The sequence below is a fragment of the Enoplosus armatus genome, chromosome 10, assembly GCF_043641665.1.
Source record: "Enoplosus armatus isolate fEnoArm2 chromosome 10, fEnoArm2.hap1, whole genome shotgun sequence".
NCBI classification, from domain to species: domain Eukaryota; kingdom Metazoa; phylum Chordata; class Actinopteri; order Centrarchiformes; family Enoplosidae; genus Enoplosus; species Enoplosus armatus.
This window is the reverse complement of record NC_092189.1, coordinates 7,331,772-7,357,463: the sequence shown is the minus strand read 5'-3', so window position 1 is coordinate 7,357,463 and position 25,692 is coordinate 7,331,772. Positions and strand designations below refer to the sequence as shown.

General features: G+C 42.4%; 1 protein-coding gene across 1 annotated transcript; it reads left to right on the top strand.

Moving 5' to 3' along the window:
• Positions 1-967: 967 nt before the first annotated feature.
• On the top strand, positions 968-25,692 carry afap1l1a (actin filament associated protein 1-like 1a). The gene is made up of 19 exons (XM_070912854.1): positions 968-1,055; positions 15,309-15,434; positions 15,627-15,710; positions 15,800-15,879; positions 16,336-16,471; positions 16,677-16,772; positions 16,876-17,090; positions 17,220-17,399; positions 17,557-17,640; positions 18,206-18,281; positions 18,921-19,040; positions 19,122-19,333; positions 19,601-19,746; positions 19,852-19,924; positions 20,486-20,600; positions 22,309-22,476; positions 23,423-23,598; positions 23,699-23,824; positions 24,705-25,692. Exons 1-19 carry the CDS (start codon positions 1,013-1,015, stop codon positions 24,729-24,731), a joined length of 2,283 nt encoding a protein of 760 aa, XP_070768955.1. The 5' UTR covers positions 968-1,012; the 3' UTR covers positions 24,732-25,692.

Here is a 25,692-nt window from a genome sequence, read left to right as displayed (position 1 = left end):
TATGACACTTTATCAGTGTGAATGATTAGATGAAAAGAATGGGTGTGTGAGCATACAGCATCACTTTGCTTTGGTTTTTAAGGATGCATTTTGTTTACCTTGTTTCCCTGTGTTTGCTCTTTCACATGAAATACTGTGTCCCTCTGGTTTACACTAATTGATATAGAATGAAACAAGAAACAGTCTGAGGTGGACACAACTTATTTTCAATTGTACGTGTGACCTGCATTGATTTGTGTGAAAATGAAAACCAAAGTGAGAATGCAAATATACAGATTAGCAGATCACTTCCATGTAATGTTCTGGTTAAATAGTTAAAAGGTCACCAATAGATACAGTTCACAGTGCAGCTGTATGGTAACCTAAAAGAATGTGCAATCCAGTAGATTAAATAGATAAAGGAAACACCAGTTCAGTCCTCCTGCTCCATGTTTTCCAGCTCATCGCAATAGAATGATGACTAAATGTTTTAGGATACATCTTCATTCACTGTTATTGATATTACTTTTAGAATGATAATCCAATAATTTTGTAGCTACAGAGATTATATTCACTCACAATGAAATGCTCTGCAAGGTATTTAACACACTGACAATGATCCAGGGTTGTTGAAGACTTTACTTCCTTTGAATACTGTTATTTTTGATTTTGTCACTAAAAATTAAACTTGAAACAAATACAGTCTCCTCCTTTTTTATTTGTAGTTGGGAACCATCCACTTATTTTCTTAATACATAAAAAAAAAGAAAAAAAATCTGTCTAACTCAGTACGAAAGCGAATAAACATACTCCAAACTTGTCAAACTATGTTTACATTATATCTACCTAGCTCTGAACTGTACGGGCAGCTCTTAACAGAAGCTGACACTAGGACCCAGCAGAGAAGCAGCCTGCAGCCTGCCTCAGGTTCCAGCAGATCTGTAATGTGTAGTGTATCTGTCAGCTCAGCAGTGGCTCCACACGCCTTCACACACTCACTCATGGGCCTGCGTTAAACTTAAGCAACTCTCACATGGACAGCATCACCCGCGGGATGGACACAAAAGGCATTAAATGTAAGTTTACTTTTCAACCTGAAACATGACAGATAAAACAAAAGAAAGACTGGTATGGTGAGTGCTGAGTGTTTTGCGTCTCCTTGTGCAGTTTGCTGAGGTGGATCTAGATATGCATATCTAGATAATTATGAGATAATTGGTAATTTCTCTCGGCTGTCAAAACGGTGGGACCCTCTAACTGTGTGTGTGTTTCCTTCCTCCCACACCTCTGACTGCAGCACCCTCACTGAGGCTCCCTACACTTCACTGGTTTTGCAGGGGACATATGGGGTTATTGCTGGGAATATGTATCATTTATGGTTAGGTATATTTCTGCATTTCCGCCCTAATTGCACTTAATTCGCTCTACTATTATTCTCTAAATTTCTATTTTCTCTATATGACTCTTACAACCAGGAATCAATTGTCTGAGAACACCCATGAAGGTGTGTTATGGAGACTTCCTCTCCCTGCTGTAATTCTCCCTCCTGTTGTACATCTAAGAAGACACAATGGTAGTGCACTGAAAATATAAATAATGTGGCTTTGGTCTCTCCCCAGCTGCTTGGAGAGGCAGGAAACCAAGTCGTCATCTAAAGTTTGATTGTTGTTATAGGAAGTGAATCTCACTCATCCTGAGTCAAGTCAAATATCTGGATGTGGAGATGAGATATTTGGAGATTAGGAGGTCGTGGTTTGATATTGGACACCACCAGAAGGCCATTCTTCTGCTCTGGATTGCTACAGTGCTTTCTGTTGAAATGGCTAAATACAAAATGTGTTTCCGCACCATGTGTTTTTTTCTGGGAGGGGTGCAGTTGGCCCCCTGCACAGTACAACATTTTTCCACTTTGTAACTGAAAACAAATACACTTGCCCCCCTTGTGGGCTTTGGCATTAGTTTAGAAGTAACCGCATTAACAGGGCGAGGTGTGACCCAACTCAGCATTTCAAAAAATGAAGTTATGATTTCAGTTTATAGTTGATTTAAGTTTGTTTGATCTGTTTTGACACTTCACCTGATGTCACTATCATGTTACTGCTTTTAGAGCTGTAGAGTACTTTCCATAGACTTGTTGCCAGCAGGTAAACATGTGATAGTGATTAACGTCCAACTTAATGGCCATTTTTACTCAACTGACTAGAGGTGAAAGGAAATGGGATGGACTGCATACATGGTACTTCATTTCATTTCCAGCACCTTTTAACAGCGTCTTTGCCCACAAGAAAAATATTTTCTTTTAGCCACATGTGTATGTCACTTCAGCCCGTCCATGATTTACTTCTTTTCCACCCTTCCTCACCTTGTCAGTGTATGTGGATTATGTAGATATTACCAGTGTGTTTGGTCGGTGTGTACACAAAGTATCTAAAGGAGGAGGAGTCTTTAGCTCTTGTCCAGGTTGGGAGAAATCCTCGTCTGTCACTCCCATCTCTCTCAACACACACACACATACAAACACACAGGAATTTAGCTTGACTGACTTTCTGTCTGAGCTTTGTGTTTGTGTAAACACCACAGGAGAAAGCACACAGTGACGGCTGGTGATCCCTGGGGAGCACCCTACTGTTTATATGAATCCCCGGATTGGCTGCTGCTAAAGTACTTTTCCATGATTTGTCTTATATAAGGCTACAAATAATGACAACCTATGATCCATTGTGGTCTATAAATGTCAGAAAGTAGGGACACATGCTCTTTACAAGCTAGAAAATTCGAAAGTGGCCCCTTCCAATCTTTTATTTAAAAAACCCCCAATGGGATTCAGTTTCTAATGATTAGAGATAGAAAAAAGCTACAAATTCTCATATTTGAGGAGCTGGAAACTATAAATGTTTTAACTTGATATATTAATTAAAAGAATTAATTGATTATTAAAGCCAAAACAGTGAAGTTGCAGGCCATAAAATCAAAACAATGAGCTAAAAGACGCTTCCCCAGAGCTGAGGAGAACTCAGAGAAGTTGGATGATGTGGATTATTCAGGTATGAGCTCGAACGGTGGGAGCTTCTTAACATGCTCTGTCCAAGCCAGCTGGAGCAGCAGTGTAATGAAGGTTTTGTTTCCATCGTCGCCTCAGTGTGAGAAGCAGAGCATCAGGTGGGTGTGAGAGGGGAGAGGCCGTCCCACCAGAGATGCATTGCAGTGGTGGGATTGTCTGTGATTTAGCCCAGCAGATATGATGAATCATGGCTATTGTCAGGATGTTTTGGAGCATATGGAAGAACTTGAGGACAAAAGAGAGACTTGCTATGGACTCTACAATGATGCATAACTGCTGCATGTAAGCACAAGTCTGCTGCATGTGCATGAAATCCAACTCCATCCATGTCTTTTTCTTTAATGAGATGGTTGGAGTGCTCCACATGTCCACATTCCACTGAGAAAAGAGAACCTGTGTCTTTGTGGGCATGAGTGTGCCTTGTCTTGTGTATGTGTGTGCCCATGGGAATCTTTTTTACCAATGGCTCTGAGTAACAATTTATTTTTTCATGACACAAATCTCAGTCTTCGGGCTTGTGGAGAATGCCTTTGAGAGTAAACAAGGATATGAATTGTTGAAAATTGAATTAAAACATGGGTTCAGCGGGTAAGAGTTAGAAGGGCAAAAAGAGCACAATTAAAATGCAGCTTGCTGTCGTCATCTAGCCAGTGGTCAGTGACCTCACTGTGCGCATTTATTTCTCATTATGTAAATTGTCATCTGCATTTTTAGGTTTGTTTGGGGAAGTAACTTGAATCCAAAGTTTATATCATTCCTAAAGGACTATTACAGTATTTTACAACCTGCGTCTTACTGTCATAGTTTTACCTAATGTAACTAAAATGTAATGCTGTCATAGTCCGGATTTTGTACGCCAATGGTCAGTTCGAAGCAGCTTTCCAGTAGAGTCCAGTGGGCCCAAAGAAACAGGAGCCTTCACAGCAATAAAAACTCATCCTGTTCAATTTGATGTCAAAGCTTCTTTTCATTCAGTTTGACATCTCAGTTTCACATCCCTCTGCAAACCATACAGCATTGCCTCTTGGTTGACCCCAGAAGTAGCTCTACAAAACAAAAGTTTCAATGTTCACCTTCATTTAAACATCCAAAGAACACATTTTGATTGGACTATGATTGAACTGTCTGTGGACTCCTTGGCCTCAGTAGACTCTGTTGTAAAGATGTGGAGTACGCCTGTCTGTTCTCTCTGCAGTGCTCAGTAAATGTGTTATTCTAACCAATTGGACCACCAGCTATAATAATAAGAGGTATGACAGAGGTAAGGACGGGGGATCTCCCTTCCATATACGTTTTATTTATACATGTAAGGTTCATAGGTCCCCTTGTTTTGTTTGCTCTATCAGACTTTATCAAGACATAAAGGTTGTGTGCAGACATGCTGAAGCTCACACATATAGCACATTATATTACATACACTATGACATATACTGTATATGCCCCATCATGCATGGGCTGTAAATCATGGATGACTGTGGACCAGCCCTATAAGAAGTGGAATTCCCCTCTTTAACCCTTGTGAGATGAGGAGATCACTATGATTTATATGTGCCTTGTATTTGTGTGTATGTGCACGTGTGGCGGTGCACATGTGCATTGTGTATAGGCAATGGTCATTCTCTGCGCAGCTGTTTGTATAGGGTTTCCATGGAGATATACTGCACAACATTACAGCAGAGGACTATAGAGTGTATATGACACTCAGAAGTATGGTGTTTTCTTCTGTTGCAGAGGGTGAAAAGTGTCTCATCCTGGGGTGTGCAGTGCATGCATACAGGAACAAGCGATACACTCACTGGGAAATTTCAGATTTATTGGAGAGACTTGGCAGAATATAAGAGAATAAGAATAAGACTTGCCTAACCTGTTATCAATTCAACTATATGTTACTTGACAACAGCCATAATTTAGCACTGAAATAAGATTCAAGTTGATAAACAGGTGTAGAAATTGTATTTTAATGGGCGTAGGGATGAATCCAGTTCTCAGTGTACAGATAGTACTGATAAAATTCCTGGATTTCTGGAAAACTATCTACGGTGTGCGATCATTTTATCCCATAGTAACATCAGTATCAGTATGTGTCAACAAGAAGGTATGTTAAAAGTCTTGTTGAGTATTTGGTACTGGGTGTGAAAAACACATATTCAGAATGTTTGAAAAAGCATGTGAAATAGGCATGTTAATCCAGCAACTACAACTACATTAACAATGGTCATTTAATATCTCATAAAGATTGTAAAGGCTGTTCAGATATACAGTGTGCATGAATGTTATATTTAATAAAGACTAATGATTCCTTTACACAATAAACTACAGCGATGTTGCATCTGCAAAATGTAAAAGCTAAACATTTAAACTACTCAACATAATACAAGGAGGATGCAAAAGGCACCCCAGACCATCCGCAAGAAGAACTTGCACTCTACATGATGGTTAGATTCACACAACAGCAGAAGACACAGTCTGAAAACAGCGCTCTGCTCTGGTCAAAATCCTATAAACACAAAAAATCCCAAATGACAAAGCAGCTCCTTTTTCCCTTTTTGTGTATGTGTGACTGCGATTCTGTGTGTGTGTGTGTGTGTGTGTGTGTCCTGTGTATACTACCCTTGTCTGTGCAACATCAGTAAAGCAGTGCTTCCACTTGCAGAATAGCATCTTTCTCAGTGTGTGAATACTTTTCTGTGAGGGAGACATAGCATTGTGGTGATCTCATAGGACTCAGGGCAGATACAGGATCTGAATAATACTGACTGCACTGAAGGGCCTTTGTCTGGCAGCCGGCTGAGTCAAGCCCTCTGTGCCATCTCAGGCCTGAATAAATCAGAAGCCAGAAGATGAAAAATGAGGGAGAGGGGAAGGAGGTTTAGCAGACAGACATCCCCTACATCATGATCAATTCTGTGACCTTTGACCTTTGACCTGAGTCCAAGTTGAGAAATACCCAATTGCAACTGTTGCCACCTGGCCAGTGCTACTATTCAATGATCAGATGATTTCTACCCATACATTTTCTACACCTTTTTTTCAGTTGAGGGTCACTGGGAAGATCAGCCTATCCCATAATGCACTGGGGAAAGACAGGGAAATTCCCTTGAGAGTTTTCCAGTCTATCACAACGCTATACAGGCGCATTTTGATCAGCTATGGTGTGTGTGTTAGCTATCAGACGCAATAGATTATAGTAATAGACATGATAAGGAGGAAGTAAAGGATTACAGTAAAGGATGAATTTGACATTATTTTTTGGGAGGAGAAGGGAACACTGTCACATGAAGGAAAACAAAGGACAAGCTTTGTTTCAGGACATTACGAGCTGTAACAGATTCCTTATCCATTGTTTTCCTCCATGTCAAACTATATACAATGACATTATTATTACACATTCTGTGGCACACATATTTTTAATTGTGATGCCCCACCACATCTGGCGGATTTGGCCATGATTGGGCTGATAACCTGTAATCTGATCCCAGGTTTGAGCTTACTAAAACTATGCAAAAGCATAGTGAATAAACATATTAGATGTCAGATGGGGAACTGAGCAGCAGTGCTCTACTAACCTGACCTGTAACTGGGGCTGTTGACTCCCCCTGCTATCACCGCTGCTTCCCAGATCACTCAACTGCAGTGAAGCCATGGCTCGCTGTGGGTGTATAATGTGGGTGTATAATGTGTGAGCATGTGTGTCTGAACATCAAAAGCTTCAGTGCTCTACTGCTGCCCTTCAAAAGCCAGTTAATGCTTCAACAGGTGAGCAGGAGTCCACAAACCCATAATTCTCCCACTCCCATCACCATGGAAACATCCCGGCCCCTTAAGAGGCCTAATGACTTTGTGAAGATTTCTCTCTCTGTGACAAGCTCATTAGAGTGGCCTAATTAGAAGGAGCGTGGATGTAGCTAGACATTGACTGCAGGATACATACACACCCCGTGTGTGATGTCTACAAATATGTGCAAAGATAGGTGGAATTTAACATAAGCCTTGCTCTACTGCCTGGAGATTTAAACCAAGATGTAAGGCTGGAGAGTAATTGTGCTGTGGAATCCGTGCTCCAAAGGTTTTGCCTGATTTGAGATCATGAAATTGTGTTTTCAAGTAGAAAATCAGCTCAAGTGTCAGTCTGTAAGTCAATGTAGCATCCAATTATTTCTGAACAACTAGGAGAGAATAATACCTGCTGTTCCAACAAAGACATTCAAAGCATCTATTTCCCAGAACTGTCTCTCAGAAACATCTCTAGTGTATTTACTGTATTTGTGCGTACACTTGTGAGTATCATAGTATGGGATCCTTGCTGTGTTTTATGATCACCTGAAGCATCTTCCTGTGCACAATAAAAACAGTGGGGAGAACATGTTTTTCCCCTCTCCCCTTAATTGGTGTACCTTTACGACTCCTCCAAACCAGATAAGTTTTTCCACATGCTCCCCTCACCTGCTGCTGTCAAGGCCATGAGAAAGGAATTCTCACACTCGAGGGGGACTAACTTTAGCAGCTAAATAAAGGTTTGCAATAATGGCATATTTCAGAGCTCCATTATATTGTCATCCTTTTGAAATACAGTTGTAGAAGCAGGCACAGTCAATCCTATCTAGTGTTGGATCTAGACAGTGCATTGAGAATGGGGTCACCAGAGACAGTATGGTAGAAGCGGGAGCGGGTCCGCTGACAGGAAGAGGAAACAGAAGGCCGGAGGTGATAAGTGATGTCATCAGTAGAGGGAGGAAGTCCATCTCTATAGGGGGCATATGGGGCATCCCCATACAGTTGGCCAGCCCATTAACTAATGTAGGACAGGAAAAGTGTTTTGTTGGCAGCCTGCAGAATAAAATCAAAATCAGTCTCTCAGTAGTTAGCTTATCAGAGCCAGCACAATCTTTAAATGTCTGCTTTGATGATTTTCAGCTTAATCTCTGTATATTTGACTTAGTATGACAAGCCTTCATGCTACCTGCCGTCTGGGTTTCTCACAGGTTGTCTGGGTTCCTGCTGCACTTGATGACCATTTTCAAATGTACATCCATTTTTTGTTTCTCCTGGGAATCTCAAATAATTTCTCTGACCCTCAATTTATAAAAGAAATCAACATAAATGTGCTCCCTGTGAGTTTGACAGATGGCAAATTGCCAGTAATAATACGTAATAATAAGTGCTACTTATTATTCAGTGTCCTCTGAGCTCTCCATCGACTTCTAAGGGAAATGTCTGGTTCTTTAGCTGCTAAATGCTCTACTGTGTTCGCTGGCAAGCTGCTAGCTTTGTCTATCTGTCTGTTTGGTGCTGGGGAGGTGGCATACAGTGGGTTTTCTCTGTTTTTATTCTCTGTGGGTTCATTACTACAAGTGAGCCCTTTCACATACATAAAGTCATTTGATCCACTTTTAATATTAAGATACTGATTATAGCAGCTTTAAGAAATTCAGGCCTACCCTAAAATGACGAATCCACAGGCCAAACAGCAAAAAGACAGTTAGGTCACAGTTGCAGTCATCATGCTGATTTGTATCACCTTCCCAATGAGCCGATACTGTCTCTGTTTACCTGTCGTGGGCTCCGGAGATATCAGTTTGTGAATGCCCAGACATGTTTTGTGCTGGGGAGAGGAGAACCGTCAGACTTGGGAAATGCCTGGAATCTGAGGAGTGGAGTGGGAGGAGATGTCATCATGATAGGGCACGGGCTGGTGAGAGAAGACATTGTTGGCACAGCTCTTAATGCAATTAAAAACCTCGAGCACATCTGGCCATCTGGTTTACCTCCCCTTTGTTGGCATGTGTTGGCTACGCACACCTCGGTGATCTATATAAAACAAATGGGGGCGATAAGTTGGTGGGTTTTTGAGCTATAGATGTGACATCTATTTTTTTTTTTCATCTATGTTATGATTCAGCTATTTTCTTCAAACATGCATGCTACAGCTTTGATGACTGAGTTGAATGGTGGTATTTAGATAACCCTCACACAGCATGAAGATAACATTCAAACCCTGCTGTCTCTTAACTGAAAGACCTCTTCTGTGACTCACTTAACATGAGATAAGATTATGATTTTACACACTCAAAAAGAAAAAGCCTCTCATTTCCTTTCAGAAGTTGCTGGGTCATATTGTTCAGCTGGCCTCAGTGATGAGACAAAGAAAAGCTCCCACACTGTGTTTCGGGACACCTCAAAGTCTTCAACCTGCAGCTCTCTTTCATGTCAGATCAGGTTGGGGAATGGCTGTATATCCAACATGTCCAAAGACAATAAGGAAGGGGAGACTTCCAAGAAAAACCCACCCGTTTTCATTAGATGCTGATCTCTTGTGGAGTCACAGATGGTACATTCGTTTGAGTTTCTCACAGCAGCTTTGTCTAGCAGGAGTTTGTGGTTACAACCATGTTTTGTATTGTGGACTTGATTAGTGGTACTTGATCTGGAAAATGCTATTTCATAGCTGAATAGTCCATCATGTTTTAGCAATTACTTGAATACGTCCGTTTTACTCACACATGAGAGCTGTTGTAACGTGCAGAAAGGTGATGTGTTTTTTTACAACATGATGTGCTTTCCCGTCCCTCCTCTGGCATCCACTGTCCTGTGTGAGTCCACAGCTTTACTGAGGAGGTCAGAGGTTGCATTTAGTCACAGTGAGGAGTGGTTTGTCAGGCCTTAACCAAGTCTAGCAGGGTGCGTCTGTGGCATTTGTCACAGATAGAGGATTTTGGAAAAGTTAGGAAACACTAGAAATGCCTCAGGGAAGCTCTCTGGCCTGTGTATCAAATTAGATGGTAGGAGGACTTCCTGACTGCCATTCATTTTCCATGTTTCTTCACTGACATCCTTTGGAGTGTGTATTTAAATATTCTGTGTTCTTCACCGAGATAACAGATAGCTTTTGGTGGCTGTAGGGTCTCAAACCTCAATAATTATTTGGTGCTGACCAAAATGTATCTGTGGCACCAAATATCGAACACTTTCGAGTACCAAAAGATGGAATTGAATACCTATTGATATTCATAGTCTTTTTTACTTTTTCTTTAATCTGATTTAAATCAAATTTTGCTAGTTAGACTATCTTTTAGACAAAGTTCTTGTACATCCGCTTGTCTTCTGACAACATTTAGCATTTGAGAACATCAGATTCCTGTGTCAAATGAAAAACATTTTATACTTATTTATGAATTCATTGCAATCCATCCAACAGTAATCAGATTATTTCACTCTGGACCGTTGCCATTCTATAAGCCATGCCACTTGTGTGGTTAAAAACTGTTGTCACCACTGCTAGCATATCTACAGTAACACGGAGTGCATCTACATCAGAGGATATGTCTAGTGAAACAACTACCTTATACCAGATCAGAAAATAAGGCTTTGACCACCTAGCTTTAAATTGAATCACTGCTGCCTTTCTTTCAATCAGTGATACAGAGTACAAAACTACATTTTGTTTGTTCAAAAATGATGGAGGTGATTACTTTAAACATTTGATTGACAATACCCTTATTTGCTTTTTTGCAGAGAGAAAGATTAATACCATTGTCATGTAGGATCTCTAAATATGAAGCAACAGTTAGCTTAGCTTAGCATTTAGACGGTGGTTTTACGTGGGGTTATTTTACAAACTATTTTGAGATATAACCTGTTAATTAGTGAGCGTTTGAGGTAATGGTAGTTGGATTTTGTTACCTGTTTCCCCCGGCTTCCAGTCTTTGTGCAAAGCTATGCTAACCATCCTCCTATTTACCGCACAGACATGAGATAATAAGCATTATTTCCCATTTGACTAAAGTGTATTCAATAGGTGAGATCACAAAGGAGTCACAGCAGGATTCAAAACACCAGGTGATTTTATACTTTACACGCTTGATATCAATTTAATATAGTAACTCCACAGTGACTGTTGTGCAGCACCAGGCAGCCCTGCAGCCAGCTGACACTGTTTTCATTCTGCAACTGATATGCAGTAAAAGCCCACTCTTAGGAAAAGCTCTGTGTTTTGTCTGTGCATGTGAGTTACTCCATAGTTGTGCATACGGTTGTGTATTTGTCTGTGTGTGCTTGTGGGTTTGTTTGCGCCAGTGTGATTGAAGGCAACATGTTGCATCGTGTTGGAGCGCATGAGTCTGCCTCAAGGCAACAAGTCATCCACGTGTAACTCTGAAAAGTCTCAACTTGCCTCCACGTCCACTCCACAGCCTTCACTCAATCTCTCCTGTGTATTCACATTATATTGCTCACTATATACTCACTTCAAATTTTAAATAAATGCTTTTTAAATGTAGAGATTACCACTTGCAGCATCAGCTTCACTGGGAACATTTTGCTGGTATGTTTATCAGTAAGTACCCACGTTGAAGATGCTTTAATAAAGTAAAGTAGTAGTACAATGCCTTACTGTATCTGGTATGTCAGTGGGTTCACTGGCATCTTGTGGATGGCAGCCTTTATGTGCTACTAGTTAAAGGTTAATAATGTGTGGAGGGAAAGAATGTGAAAGAATAAAGAATGTGGAAAGTTAGCTATTAGTCGACATGTGTGTGTTTACACAGCAAGCCTTTCCCAGGTGCCATACGATCCCTAGGATTACAGCGGAGGGAGATCCAATAGGGCTACACACACAGAGCACCATCACCACCATCTCCCTACCCCCCCTCCCCAACAAGAAAAGAGAGGAGGGGAGACTGGTGGGAGGGAGGCATAGGGAGATAACAGATCAGAGGGAGGAAGGGAGAGGTAAAGGAAGTGTGAATTCAGCAGTAGGCAGACTTTAGCACACCTCCACTACAAAGACTTCACAGGACGGAGCTCACAGGGAGGCTTTGACTCTGGAATATCTCCTTCAGTATCTGCTTGTGTATGAATGAACCGGTTTGTCTCCTTCTTAACCTTGGAAAATGGTGGGACTCTCATCCACTGCTGTCGAAGGTAAGTGTTGGAGGAAAGTCTTTACAGCTTGTCAGTATGTTAACACAGCAGGGATCTCAAGCTGAAGAAGGTGCAACAGTTTGTAAAGATATGTAAATGTACAGAACAATGTGAAGCTGTGAAGGTGTTGTAAGCATGAGACTGAATGCGAGACATCAGGTGATGTTTGCTCCATGCCTTAAGCATCATGCCAGCTTGCTGAAACACCAAGAAAGGCAGCAATGTTGAATGGTTGAGAAAGCAACAGTTTGCCACCCAGACTCAATAGTGAAACATTGCAATTTTTTCAGCCACTAGAGACTCTTTGTGGGATTCAAATTCTTGTGCGATTAGCTGGAACGTCTGCCTGCAGCAATATTGTGAAACAGAGTTGCTGCTGAATCACTGAATTTTGTCACTTTCAACATACTGTGAAGTTGTTTGTGTGTGTGTGTGTGCGTGTGCGTGTGAGTGTGCGATGCGTGGCGAGATAAGTATGCTCCCCCTTTTGCCGTGAAAAGGGGGGAGTAAAAAAAAAAGAACTTTGCACTCGATTGAGGTCACATTATTCTTCATATCAGGGTTTGTTGGACATGTTAGCACAGGTGCTCAACTCCCCCCCTCCCCCTCCCTCTCCCCCTCCCTCTCTCCCCCTCTCCCTCTCCTTTTCTCCCTTAAAGGGTTTGTACAGAAAGTCTGCTAATGCAAGCCTCTTTTAAAGGTCTGAGTCGGCACTGTTAAACAAACTACTCTCTCTGCTTCACTACACATGCACACTCATGCAAACACACTCTGCAGAGTCTTGTACTATTAACAAAGCGAGGAATGTGTCCAGTGTTTAATAGCAATTGTCAGACATGTGTGAGGAGGTAAATGTTTTGAGTGTGTCCAAAGCTTTGAATGGCTTTAGACATTCCTGCCTGCACCCCTCATGATGTTTTCTCTTATGGATTAAAAAGTAAAGTAATCCGCATATCGATTAAAGTTATGGTGCGTCCTTCTTGTAGCTCCAAAGATTCCAATTTCACCCTGGTCTGGCTTTGATCAAACCATATCCAACCTGTTTTCATGTAGCATTATTATCTTATGAAAGCTTGTGTGTAGTCGCCCTCAGGTGCTTGGCTCAAAATCTGTTTTATCTGGCTTTTAAAGACATCAAAGACACACACCACACTCTCACACACACAGATTAACAGTTGCAGCAGAGATTTAAGGGATAGATGTGTGAGCAGTGTGGTGCTGATTATAAAGGCATGACTGGGGACTTAAGGGTGGTCTTATGTGCCTCACATGCCAAATACTGCGTAGTAATTCCTCTTTGCTCATTTTGGCACATGCGGAATAACACTGTAAAAGCTAAACTGGATAATCAGCTCTTCAGAAATCGCTTTCTGAAATCGCTTTAAGAGTGTTGTGACCCACTTCACGCCAACTCCTGGAAAGCAACGCCTTGGTTTCTGTGTTGTGGATGATTTAATGCTGACTGGTGTAAATTTCTGTTTCTCTCTGCTGTGAGTGAGTCATGCTGTGGATGGATAAGGTTCTGTCTTCCACTCGGTTAGGGGAAGCCCAGTGGTGCGCCAGAGCCAGAATCTAAACAGCTGGAACCTCTGGCAGAGAGACGGCACTCGCCAGGCCAAAACATCCCACTCTCATGAGTTTCCTCTCCTTCCCCGACCTCCCCTTCCTTATTTCCCCAGAGTGAATCGGATCTTAATGAGGAGACATTCCGGGTCCCTCCATGAATTAATTCCTCAAGCCGAGCTTTTAGGCTTTTTATTACAATGGAAGGAAACCGCACTCGTAAAGAAGACAAACAGACACAGGCAAACACTCACCTACTGTAGCTCTACAGTTGCTCTTGGCTGTGGCCTTGGCAGGGCATTGTTAAGCCCATAGGAAGACCCACCTCAGGAAAGTATGTCTGTCTTTAAGGAGTGGGAGCAGTCTGAAATGTGGAACACACATCATTGACAAACAAAAGCATACGTCTTCCAGCTTATCAAGACTTTCTGCTTGCCAGTGGTGATTACAAGATTGCTGCGTCAGAGTAACACCAAAGTTCACTTTTGACATGGCCCCACTAAATACATCATATGTTCATATGTTCCTGTGTGTTTTATGTTTTTTTGTCTATGTGTGTGTGTATTTTGTGTTTGTTTACTGCGACAGGTCTTGTTGCCATATGACCGCCCACCGAACAAAAGCTTTTCTGGCTCAGTGGCTGTCCTGTGGCTGACCTCAGTGAGATGCACGGTTCAACAGGTCTAACGTGGCTGGACTGTAAAAATGTGGAGATGGGGGGGGGGGGCAAACAAGTGTGCCAGCAGTGACTCAGCCAGTTGTCAGGTTTCGCAGAGGATTTTGGGATTATAGAGACAGAGAAATGTGTATTAGGATACGACCTAAGAGAGGGAAAGAACAGAAAAGAAGCTATGAAAATAGTAGAAAGAAGGGAGAGACATGGCGGCTGATTGGTGGCCCTCGTTTGTGTCTGCCAGAAAATCAGATAAAGGAGGAATCCAAACACAACAGCAGGTTGCGGACCTGCTCTCAAGAGGTCCGGCAGCTGGGGGAGTGAGACGGTTTATTTAAGTTCTGTTCTGAAAACAGGGAGTGGACCAGTCCCACCTCTCAGATCAACATATAATGTGAAGCATATATTCCTATACAGTGTTACAGAACCTGGAGAGCCCTGTGAAGAGTGTGTAGTGCAGGAGGTCTGCCTGTCTGAGCCAGCCTGTGCTTTTGTGAGACTTTAAATCTCCCGGCCGTTAGATAAAGATCAGGACCCTGTGAATGAATTTGGCCTGCTCTGGGATCTGTAAAGTGGTCCTTCAGTTATTCTTGTCACAATCTCATATTTCTGCCAACATCTTTACAGTGCATTTAATTTACTTTTTCAGCATTGAGAGCGACAGTTGATTGAAATTTGGGTTTGTGCCCATCAGTTAGTAAGCCAGCAACATTTCAGAGCTGCTGCAGAAAGACAACGCTGGTTTTCTTTGCCCCTCGTGCAGGATGTTCTGTTCATATTCTGTTGTTATTTTTGGTAGCTTCAGTTCCGCTTTTCTTCTGGGTTAATGAGCAATTAGCAAACATGTTTCCTGTCACTCCGGCCTTTTGGTCGTTGTTTAGTCTGGCCAGTAACAGAGAGGGGGAGAGGAGGGAGACTGTGTGATAGTGGCAGATTGATATAGACAAACTGTGACAGAAAATGAAAGAAAGACACAGGGGAAGCAAAGCAGAAAAAGAGGCTCTTTAACACGTACCTTGGGTTTGTTTAGACTTTTCAGTCTGACCTTTGCCCTCTTTGCTGATACACTGAACCCATGCCCCTCTGACCTTTGCCCCCCTCTCCCCCGTGCAGCGATGGAGGTGCTGGTGAGTGAGCTGGGCGTATTGCTGAAGATGCTGGACCAGGAGAACCTCAGCTCCTCCACACAGGAGAAGAAGACCTCCGTGTGCAACCTCCTGCAGCAGATACAGCCAGCAGGTCAGTGAGAGTCCAGAAGAGTTTTTCCACATAATGAAAATGCGGAATACACTCATTTTAGTTGTTTGTTGTAGGATAGAGGTTAGGGAATCACTGCTCTAGATTGCAGTTTAAAGGGTAAAATATCAGAGATCCAAACTGATGTTCTTCACATGCAGTAAGTGTGTATGTTTGCTCTTTCGTCGCCTCCAGTTTCAGGAACCGACTACATCTACATGAACTCAGCAGTGTACAGAAATGGCACCAGCTTTGTAGAGTCCCTATTTGAGACATTTGGTGAGTTTGAGTTCCAACATGTAAAATGGATCTGTAGGTGTGTGTTCTATCAAATTATGAGTTCAAATGCATGTTGTTGTCTTTTATAGACTGCGAGCTTGGAGACCTGAAGGATGTTACGGATGATCTGAAAGAAGACAAGAACACACAAAATGACACTTTAAAACAGGCAAGTGGCCAAAATATAACAAATTCATAACTTATCAGTTTTCAGAAATATGAATTGCATATGAAATATTGGCTTTAAATCCTGGACGTAGGACACTCACAGTGTGTGGGATGTATGTGGTATGCTGTCCATCTTGTCAGCACTCACTATCCAATATCCAACGTTGCAGAGGACTAATACACCTCTAAATGACTTATGGGAAAAAAAGCAAAGGGAAACAGAGATTGTATTCCATGTTGTGGGGGTTTCCCATTCACACATGCTCATCACACTGCAAGCTGTTGGAAGAGTTAAGATTTAGGGACCCGCCCAGAGCCCATGTGTCTAATTTATGGATATAATTTTGAGGGTTATACTCTGTATCTCTTTGATGATGTCGTTCTTAGGCTCTGAATGAATATCTTTCATGGTTAAGAAGGAAATTTGAGAGTTGTGTTTGTGTGTCTCCCTTACCAGAACTGTGCAGACTCCCCAGCCCCGCACTCGGCCGACTCTCCTCCTCCTCTGCCCACAACGCCTCCGCCCGAGGATTACTATGAGGAGGCAGTGCCCCTCAGTCCTGGCAAGATGCCCGAGTACATCATCACACGAGGTCAGCATCTTCCCGCTTCTGCTGAACTCAGTGCCCTTTGTGTCATTTTGATGTAAAAGCCTCTAAGTCTGTACGCAGCACTTAAACTATATAAACATAGTCATATAGCACTTTTCCAAATATAATTACAGAGTACAAGTTGCATTAAAGTGCATGATTGAACATAAGGATTAATTTGGGATTTTTTTGTGTCTCCCATTTTCAGTCAGGCCTAGCCCTCCCAACTCTATAGAGGATGGGTATGAAGATGCTGAAAACAACTACCCCACTACCTGCATAAATTCACACCGCAAAAACTCATGTGAGTTGAAAACACTCCCCAAAATTAACAAGATTACAGGATTCAAATGTTTTTTTCACAACAAATAAAACACACTTAATCTTGTCCGCCGTTGCTCTTTCAGACAATGACTCTGATGCTCTGAGCAGTTCCTACGAGTCCTACGAGGAGGATGAGGAAGAGAGGAGCCCTGGCGTCCGACTCACTCATCAGTGGCCCTCGGATGAGAGCTCCATGCCTCCTGCCAGGGACTGTCGCATCTGTGCCTTCCTGCTGCGCAAGAAACGTTTCGGCCAATGGGCGAAACAGCTCACTGTTATACGGGAGAACAGACTGCAGGTGAGAAGTTGCACCTTCAAGTTAAGTCCTCAGGAAAGCACAGCAGTCATGCACTCAGGATACATACACAGCCTCTGCAATTCCTCTTCCCCTCTTCAACTCATAGTATCCTGTGTGTCCTTTCTGTAGTGCTACAAGAGTTCAAAGGATACATGCCCCTATGTGGATCTGCTGCTGCCCCAGTGCACTGTGGTCTATGCACCCAAAGACAGCAAGAGGAAGCACCATGAACTCCGGTTCACCTTGCCTAATGGAGATGCACTGGTGCTTGCGGTGCAAAGCAAGGAGCAGGCCCACAGATGGCTTAGGGTGAGCTACACTGCACAAATTGTACAGTATGTTTGCATGAACACAGACTGGTAACACAGCCGGGAATCACTGGAAGTGGGTTTGACAATGTGTAAAAAAAAAAAACCTCAGCAGGAAGCGTACAGTCAAGAGTGACATGTGTAAAATGTGCCCACAGGTTGTTCGAGAGGTGAGTGGTCACGCGGCAGGGCCTGAGGAATCTGCGTCTCCCGTCATTCCAAGAAAAACTGAGGTTGACAAGGTAAGTGTAGAAGAGAGGATGGTTGTGTCAGCACGTCCCGTCGTTTTTATCCTGAAGACATAATTATCTTTACAGCCGAGGGCCGGGAAAAGTTGGTGGCAAGCAGCAATTGTGTTGTCACCATCAATTTTCCTAAACAATTGCGGTAATACCTGTATTTGGCTTGCAGAACAAGGAGATGAGTAGCGTAATCAGGTGTGAAGACAGCAATGATAGGGGAGGTAGTGAGTCAGTGTCGGAACAGGCACATCCTCTTTAAAGCTTACCAACCTGTCAGAACACAAACTGTAAAAGGCCAGCATAGAGCTGGTAGGAGAAAAAGGTAGAGGATAAGTCTGTTTGTCTTATTATAGCATGTGTTCATGGTTATGAGACGGAATGAAAGAATCCAGAGGCTGATGCATGTAAGCTTGTTCAAGAATTGTCTCTAGTTATTTAGCTCTTAATTAGTCAAAGACAAGTGTAGAAGGAAAAGCTCTAGTTTGATCCTGGCTGACAGACAGATCCTGTGTAGGACTTGGACTCTGCTGTTGAAAGTCTAAACCTGCGTTTGCTTCTTCCTCAGAGGTTATCTGCAGAGAGGAACACATCCGATTCAGACAGCGTGGGTGTGTCAACTGGAGAGAACTGCAGAGAGAATGGTGAGACAGAGACACACACACAGCCTCAAATCAATACAGCAGCTGTTTGATAAAAACAAATATTGACTCAAGGTCCACTTAATTGACATAATTTACATACTGCTGCATTCATGTTACGCGGCATAGATGGTAGAGATGGGAGAAATTTTCAATGTTTATGACTCACTCGGCATTTGACCACTTGAGACAGATGGAAGATAGAGAGTGGGACGTGTGAGTGAGGAATAAACTTGACTATAAAACACAATCTGGGTTAAATTATCTTGAATGAATAAAACTTTGGCTGACCTGGGGCATCCATATTTGTCTGGATTTCAGGCACTTCTGTATTATTAAGCACCAAGTCGTTTTTTTTTGGAGCTTTCCAAAACATCCGACTTTCCCTGTCATAATTACGACTCTGATGTTGATGTGAAGGCTATTTACAAGTCAGAAACATCAATGCGACATCAGGTCACACCATAGTTCAATGCTCAGGATGATGACTGAGCTATCTCCATGAAAACGGAGCGAACTCCATCCTCTGATGCAGATGACTGAGAAAAAAAAAGCTAGTATGTGGACCTTGAGTTATATTTTTTGTCAAACTACTGTTTATAATCTTTTCACTTTTAACTGGTCCTTCCATTTTTGATGTAGGCAAAGTGAAACGGGGGGCTTTTGCTGCGGGCCGTAAAATCACCCGTATCATCAGCTTCTCCAAGAAGAAGCCCCCTCGGCCAGGAGATCCCCGGACGTCCTACAGCGACCCTCGACAAGGTCAGACCCCGCTTCACCGTCACTCTTTAGGTATCCAAGTTTGCAGACGCGTCATTTTTCTCTTCCGTCCTCACCATGCAGGCTACGTGTCATTGCTGGTGAATCAGGTGTGGCGGGAACAGTGGTGTTGTGTGTGCAGAGGCTCCCTGCACTTCTACCATGATAAAGGAGACCCTCGGACCTCCCTGCCCTCACTTCCTCTCCACGGCTGCGAGGTGGTCCCGGGGCTGGGACCCAAACATCCCTTTGCCTTCCGAATCCTACGCAACAGCACAGAGGTGGCCGCTCTGGAGGTAAAATACTGAGCATTTGTTCCTTGTTTTAAAGCCACGAAAAATCTATATTTTTATATTAACAATAGGTCACATGACCTATTGCCGACTCTGCAGTTCGCCTCAGCTCTACGGAACATTTTTTTTGTCTTTCAGCTCATTGTTTTGGTTTTACATCCTGCAACTTAAATGTCTTGAGTCACTCTCACCACTCTCATCAAGCTTGTTCTGCCAACAAGTGGCCCCCCAAAAAAAGAATACTGATGAAATAATCAAGTTTCTTTTTAGGCTAGCAGCTCTGAGGAACTTGGAAGGTGGCTCGGAGTCCTCTTGGCTGAGACAGGCTCTGCGACAGATCCAGAGTCACTGCATTACGACTACGTTGACGTGGAAACCATTGCTAACATCCGTGACGCTGCGCGGCATTCCTTCCTGTGAGTGAAAAAGAGAGGGGGGCTGGAATATTAGGACGAGGTCAAAGCAAGGCCACTGACCAGTGCAATGAAGTTTGGACTTAACGCAGATTTCTCTGATCCTAGGTGGGCCACATCCTCCAGCAGTACCTCCACAGACTCCAGAACATATGACGAGGTCCCCAATGAGGACATGCAGGTGGGACACAAGTGCTCAGACACACACACACACACGTTTTCTGAGTCCAGTTAAACCTTTAAGTAATGCTTTACTTTGATGTGACAAGATTAGAAGCTGCATGTCTGTGTGTGTGCAGCTGTTAGTGACTGTCACTGTCTGAATATGACACCCCATATCAGTCACCCGCACAGACAGACAGTGCTCTGTTGCACGCCTATCAATGACAGCCTTTTTGTAGGCGGGAGAAAAAGCAGTGTGTGGGCATGGGAGAGGAAAAAAGACCAAAAAAAAAAAGAAAAAGCCGATCAAACTGGTGACAGGAAGGCAAGAGGTCATGGCAGTTTTACAGCCTGTAAACTCCTTTCTTAACCCCACTGACATGCACTTAAACACACACCTCTCACCACCTACAGCCACAAACACACACACCTCAGTGGTCTCAAAGCAATAAATCTGAAGATTAGTTTATTGCTTAGCCTAATATACAAACTTTGCCTTTTTTTTTTCCCCTGTGACTTCATCCTTCTTTTTGCATCCTCCCACATCTGTCATGCCCCCCCCCCCCTCTACTCCACCCAGTCAGGGGAGAACTGCAGGCAGCAGTCTGGGAATCAGGGGAAACGGCGCTCAAGTTTCTCCAGCAGTGACTCTGACAGAACCAAGCCTTTAGTCTCCCTCAAACGAACAGGCTCAAGTAAGTGTGCTTAGTTGATTTTTCCAAAGTAACATTGCTGTACCTCCAGTGAAGCTGAGCCTATTCTCATGAACTATACTGATAGGTTGATGGAAATCTTCATTTGTGCAGTGGAAACTCACTGAGAGAAAGCTCTCTTTTGCAGGAGTTCCCTGTTTAAGAGACTACTAAGTGATGGCAAGGGTAAAGTTATCAATTAAAACATTCACATTCAACTGGTGTTTCAGTGTTAGAGACAAAGAGTGAGAAACGTATTAGTACACTGATTTCTCTGGGATGGTCTTCATTCTAGGTATTTCTAAAAGCAGACTGCACAGTGCACATGTGGGGTTTGCAGTATCTTGATACTTCAGAAGGTTAGTGAGATATGTAGGCAGCTTTTGAATCAATGCTTTATAAATAAAAAAGGCAGTGTTTCTCATTTCTATGAGATAGACATGTCTGGATTACATTTCTGTAAAAGGGGCAGTGATGGGTAGTATGGCTGCCACTTGTAATGAAATGAATGGCACTGTGATATATTCTAAGTGTGCAGCTGATGTGTGCATATAAACTACATCACCATAGTTAAAGGGGACCTTCATCAATTTTACACGTAAAAGACTGTTCACAGGTCTTGGGGAGTACTACTGCCTAAGTGTGGCTTCAGAGGGAGCTGCGCAAAGTCTAAGAAATTGCCTCAAGTGATGTCATATGAGTCAGTGTCGGTTGGGGCTGAAGACTACAGTTTGAAAATGAAAAAAAATCTGGGGGAGAGCTTATCAGTCCACCTGAACTGTCAGTGGTTGAGGTGCATTGTGGGTAATGTAGGCCCCAGGTTTTGACAAGAAAGGTTTTGATAAAAGAGATGATATCTCTGGTTCTGCGGAGTACTGTTTCAGCAACTGGGAAAAAAAAATTTCTACAATTTTTAAAGAAACACTTCCTATTTCAAGAAAAGAATGAAAGAACGTTTTAGTTTAGCTTCTTTATGATTTAGTCAATGTGTAACTTGAAATATAGCTTACTGAATAACCAAACAAGAATAATACGGATGGCTTCATATAGTTGTGTGTCACACAGGAGTTAGAGTCCAAGCTCTAGTTTTGTTGTAGCTTACACTCCAATCCTTTCACTGGTATACCAATCCACAGTCTTAAATGTGAGCTTTTATCTGGCTCAATATTCCTCTCTCCTCTCAATCATCTTCTCACTTTCCTTCCATAATCTCTTCACCCACCTCTCCCATTCGCTCTACGAATGAATGAGATGAGCATCCTGAGTTTGGGAACGTGATATTGGTGTGGTCGGCTGTCTCGGTGCTCTTCTCAGTGCTGTTTCACAGGCCTTCACTGTGACGCTCTGACACATCAAAGAGGCACCGCTCTCCAGGGCTGAGAGCTTCAGGATGCAACCTGAGATTTACTGGACACTCGCATTAGATTCGCTGTCTTGCCCCCTGACTTCTCCCTCTGCAGGAGTGTGTGTGTGTTTACCTTTTATTCATGCATCATATCAAGTGTTCTCTCCCAAAAGTCTTTGTTTGAATTATGAAAAAGGTCGAATTTGTGTGCTACGCTTTTGTGTGACTTGTAGAGGTGGCGTCAAGTGAGGAGCTTGACATTAAGAAAGACAGGCAGAAATATTGCCGTGAGATGTTTTGTCTTCTTCCCATAACCCCTGCACATTTGACCCCTCACCTATGCGCTCTTCTGACATCTCCACCCAGACGCCAATCAGTATGGAAGGTATGGGAAAACGCGAGCTGAAGAGGATGCCAAGCGTTCCCTGAAAGAGAAAGAGGAGCTGGAGAGAGAGAGGGATGGGATACGAAATGCTCTATTGACCCTCCGACAGGAGAAGAAAGAGCTGAAGGAAGAGCTGAAGACAGTCTCTGGTGAGGAGATACAAAGCTAAGCAGAGAGCGGATGCTGCATAAATTCTTCTCGGTCATTACTGAACTCAGAGTGTGCAGCGCTCCTGTATCCAGACACTGAAACTGGTTACTGTAGCAACATAGCTAGAACACACATCTACTGTATGTACCTTGATCACTGCTGAAAGACAAATAGGGGCACCAGGTCTTCCTAAGTATTCGTTGTTAAATCATATTTGCCAGCTGGATGGTTGAGTATTAACCAGAAGGCATGCATATAAAGAGCACAGTCTGTGTCCCTGCTCTGTATCTGACCCTGCACTCTGACCTCCATTATTACAGGGCCATGTGAGAAGAGAATTTCCCTACAGGGATAAATAAAACATCTAATTGCTTTTATTATTAAACCAGAAACATGTCTATGATAATTCCTTCTAAATGTAATTCATTTCCTGTAGTTTCACAAAGTATGCTGCTGGCAGTGGTGGAAGACGTATTCAGATCTTCTTCTTTTTTTTATGTACCAGATTGTAAACATACTCCATTTCAAGTACAAAAGTATTAGCAGCAAAATGAGTCACAAGTAAAAGGCATCAGGATGGCTCCTGACACTGTTATATTATTAAGTACTATTTTATTGGATTATTTTTAATACTTTTGGGTAGTTTCATCTCTAACAATGTATCACAATTTATAAATTCAACACAGGATTTCCATGTTTAATTTGAGTAAGTAGAAGTAACTAGTATCTATAGCTGTTGTAGAGTAAAAAGCACAATAGTAGTATATAGCAGCATAATATCAAAACACTCAAGTCAAGTAAAAGTACTCCAAAACTGTACTTACAGTAAGTACAGCACTTTAGTAAATGTAGAGAGTCGTACTGAATTCTGAGACTATGAACTCCATCTAAAGGATCTGTGTTGTTTCACTGTGTTGTATGTTGTCCCTGTGTTTGGTGGAGCAGAGAGGAGGAAGTCCTCCCTGAACAAGCGCGTGTCCCAGCTGGAGGACGCCTGTCGAGGTAAAGAGGCGGAGAGGGTGGACCTAGAGCTCCGGCTGACTCAGGTCCAGGAAAACATCAAGAAGAGCCAGGCTGGCGGAGCACTGGGTGCACCTGTTAAGGCTAAACCCCCCGTAAAGGTATATTTGCTGCTTTGTGTGGAAAGACCCACAAATACATGTTTGTATCTGCCTGCATACACATTTTGTATTTTCTTCTTCACTTGTTCTTTTTGTGCAGGCCTCCAGCAAAAAGACCCAGAACATCTACAGTGAGTCTTTACCAGTGAACTGTGCCTTAGAGATGCGTCGGAGACCTCCATCTGTTTATGCTTCCTCTACAGGAACTGTCATGCAGAAGGCAAAGGTAACGCAAACTGTTCCCAACACCCTCAGAGTCACTTACTGAACAATTCCTCTCATCATGCACAGATTTCTCTGTCAGGCTTCACGGGGGGTTAATAGACTCACAGCAGCATGTGTCATCATCTAATGGCTTTTCACAGTTCACACATAAATAGACAGTCTGCATGTGTTGGTGCAGTCACTTTGAACATTTACTGTTAAAAAGATCGGTATTCTTGTCATTATCGCAGTGATTGTACTGGTTGTCATGCACCTTTACATGGTAATTGATTTGCTTTGGTGCACAGATGTAAGAGAAGCCAGTCTGGTACACTGCTGTGGACCACCAAGGCATTAGTGGTGTCTAAAGAAGTTAGTGCTGTAGCATTGTGTTTTGGATTTTGAGAATGAGTGAACATGCATAGAAACATTCTGCAAATGTTTAAAAGGAAGCAGCAAAAAAAGATGATTGATGACGTTACTTACTTTGATGATGTTAGTAATAACAGTACCTTGCAGTGCTATACAGCCATAACATAAATTATTTATCTTCATAATTTGCATTTACTGTTTTATTTTGTCTAAAAAAATATTATTATTTTCATGAAAAAAAAACTGAATCAAGCACTGTTTACACAGCTGGATAGTCTAACCTATTGCTCTGATTATGAAAATATTTTTGTGAAGTCATTTCTTTAAGGCTCACAAATTTCAAGATATTATGTTTTAATAGTTTTGCCTATCTCTACCTTTTTTCTGTATTACTGTAAATTGGAATTGACACACTTTGCTTGCGTGTATGCACATTTCTTTATAACAGTACACTAGCATAACTGAAATTGTTTGATTTGGTGCTTATTTTCACATTGTTCCTAAATCCCCTACAATGCCTATTTCTGCAGGAATGGGAGTCAAAGAAAGGAACCTAGAAGTAGTATCATGGAGAGGACTGGAGAAAGAACAAATGGGTGTCAGGATCTGACATTCAGTCCTGCAAAGGATCACTTTTCATCCACATCCCAAAGCGCCGACTTGTTTCATTTTGGATTACTGAGGAAATAAACTGTAATGAATAAAATTAGCCACTAGGTGGAGGTACATCTCACTAAATATTTACTCTTTCTGTCTTCCTAAAAGGACTGCTCCAAATGGGGAATCCAACGACTGCTCACTGTCTGTATCCGAGTATTTTCATTGTCTTTGGCGACACAGATCCAAATGTGGGAAACAGAAAAGAGAGTTTCTGAAAGAAAGACACAAGAAAAGTGTATTGAAAAGCAAAGCGAATGATGTAACAGAAAGGCAGCACAGGATTCTCATCCGGCGTTGTAAATGGTGAAATGTTTAATCGTTAAGCTGCCATGTGAGAAATGTGGTATGTTTGGAAAATAAGAGGATGGGGGCAGTTTAAGCTGTAACGTGTCTTTTTATATAATATAATGTTTTTTTTCTGCCTGTACAGAGTGAGCCATGACTACTGTTTTGTATGTTTTATACTTTTATACTGTTCAAGGCTTCATCTGTCACCATCATCACAAGAGGTGCCTATCAGAGGTGTTCAGCTACGTGCCATGGATGGCTGAGTGTATTATCATTTCCTGGCTTCTCCTCTCAGGTTGAAGTCGTGCTGGACAGCAAAACCATCCGCTAAATCATTTGGTTGGAGCAAAATCCAACATCCACTTGACCCTCTGACACAAAGACAGTTTAGTGCTCCTGCTGGAGATAATCAAGTGACTAACGAAGTGGTGCTATTCAGTGATGCAAACCAATATTTTCTCCACTGTATGTCATTTTCACAACTTTTCTGTTGAACCTGTGGTTGACTGTTGCACTTTACTGTTCTCCTACCTGGATAAGGGAATAATAAACGTGTGTCTTATTCTCAAA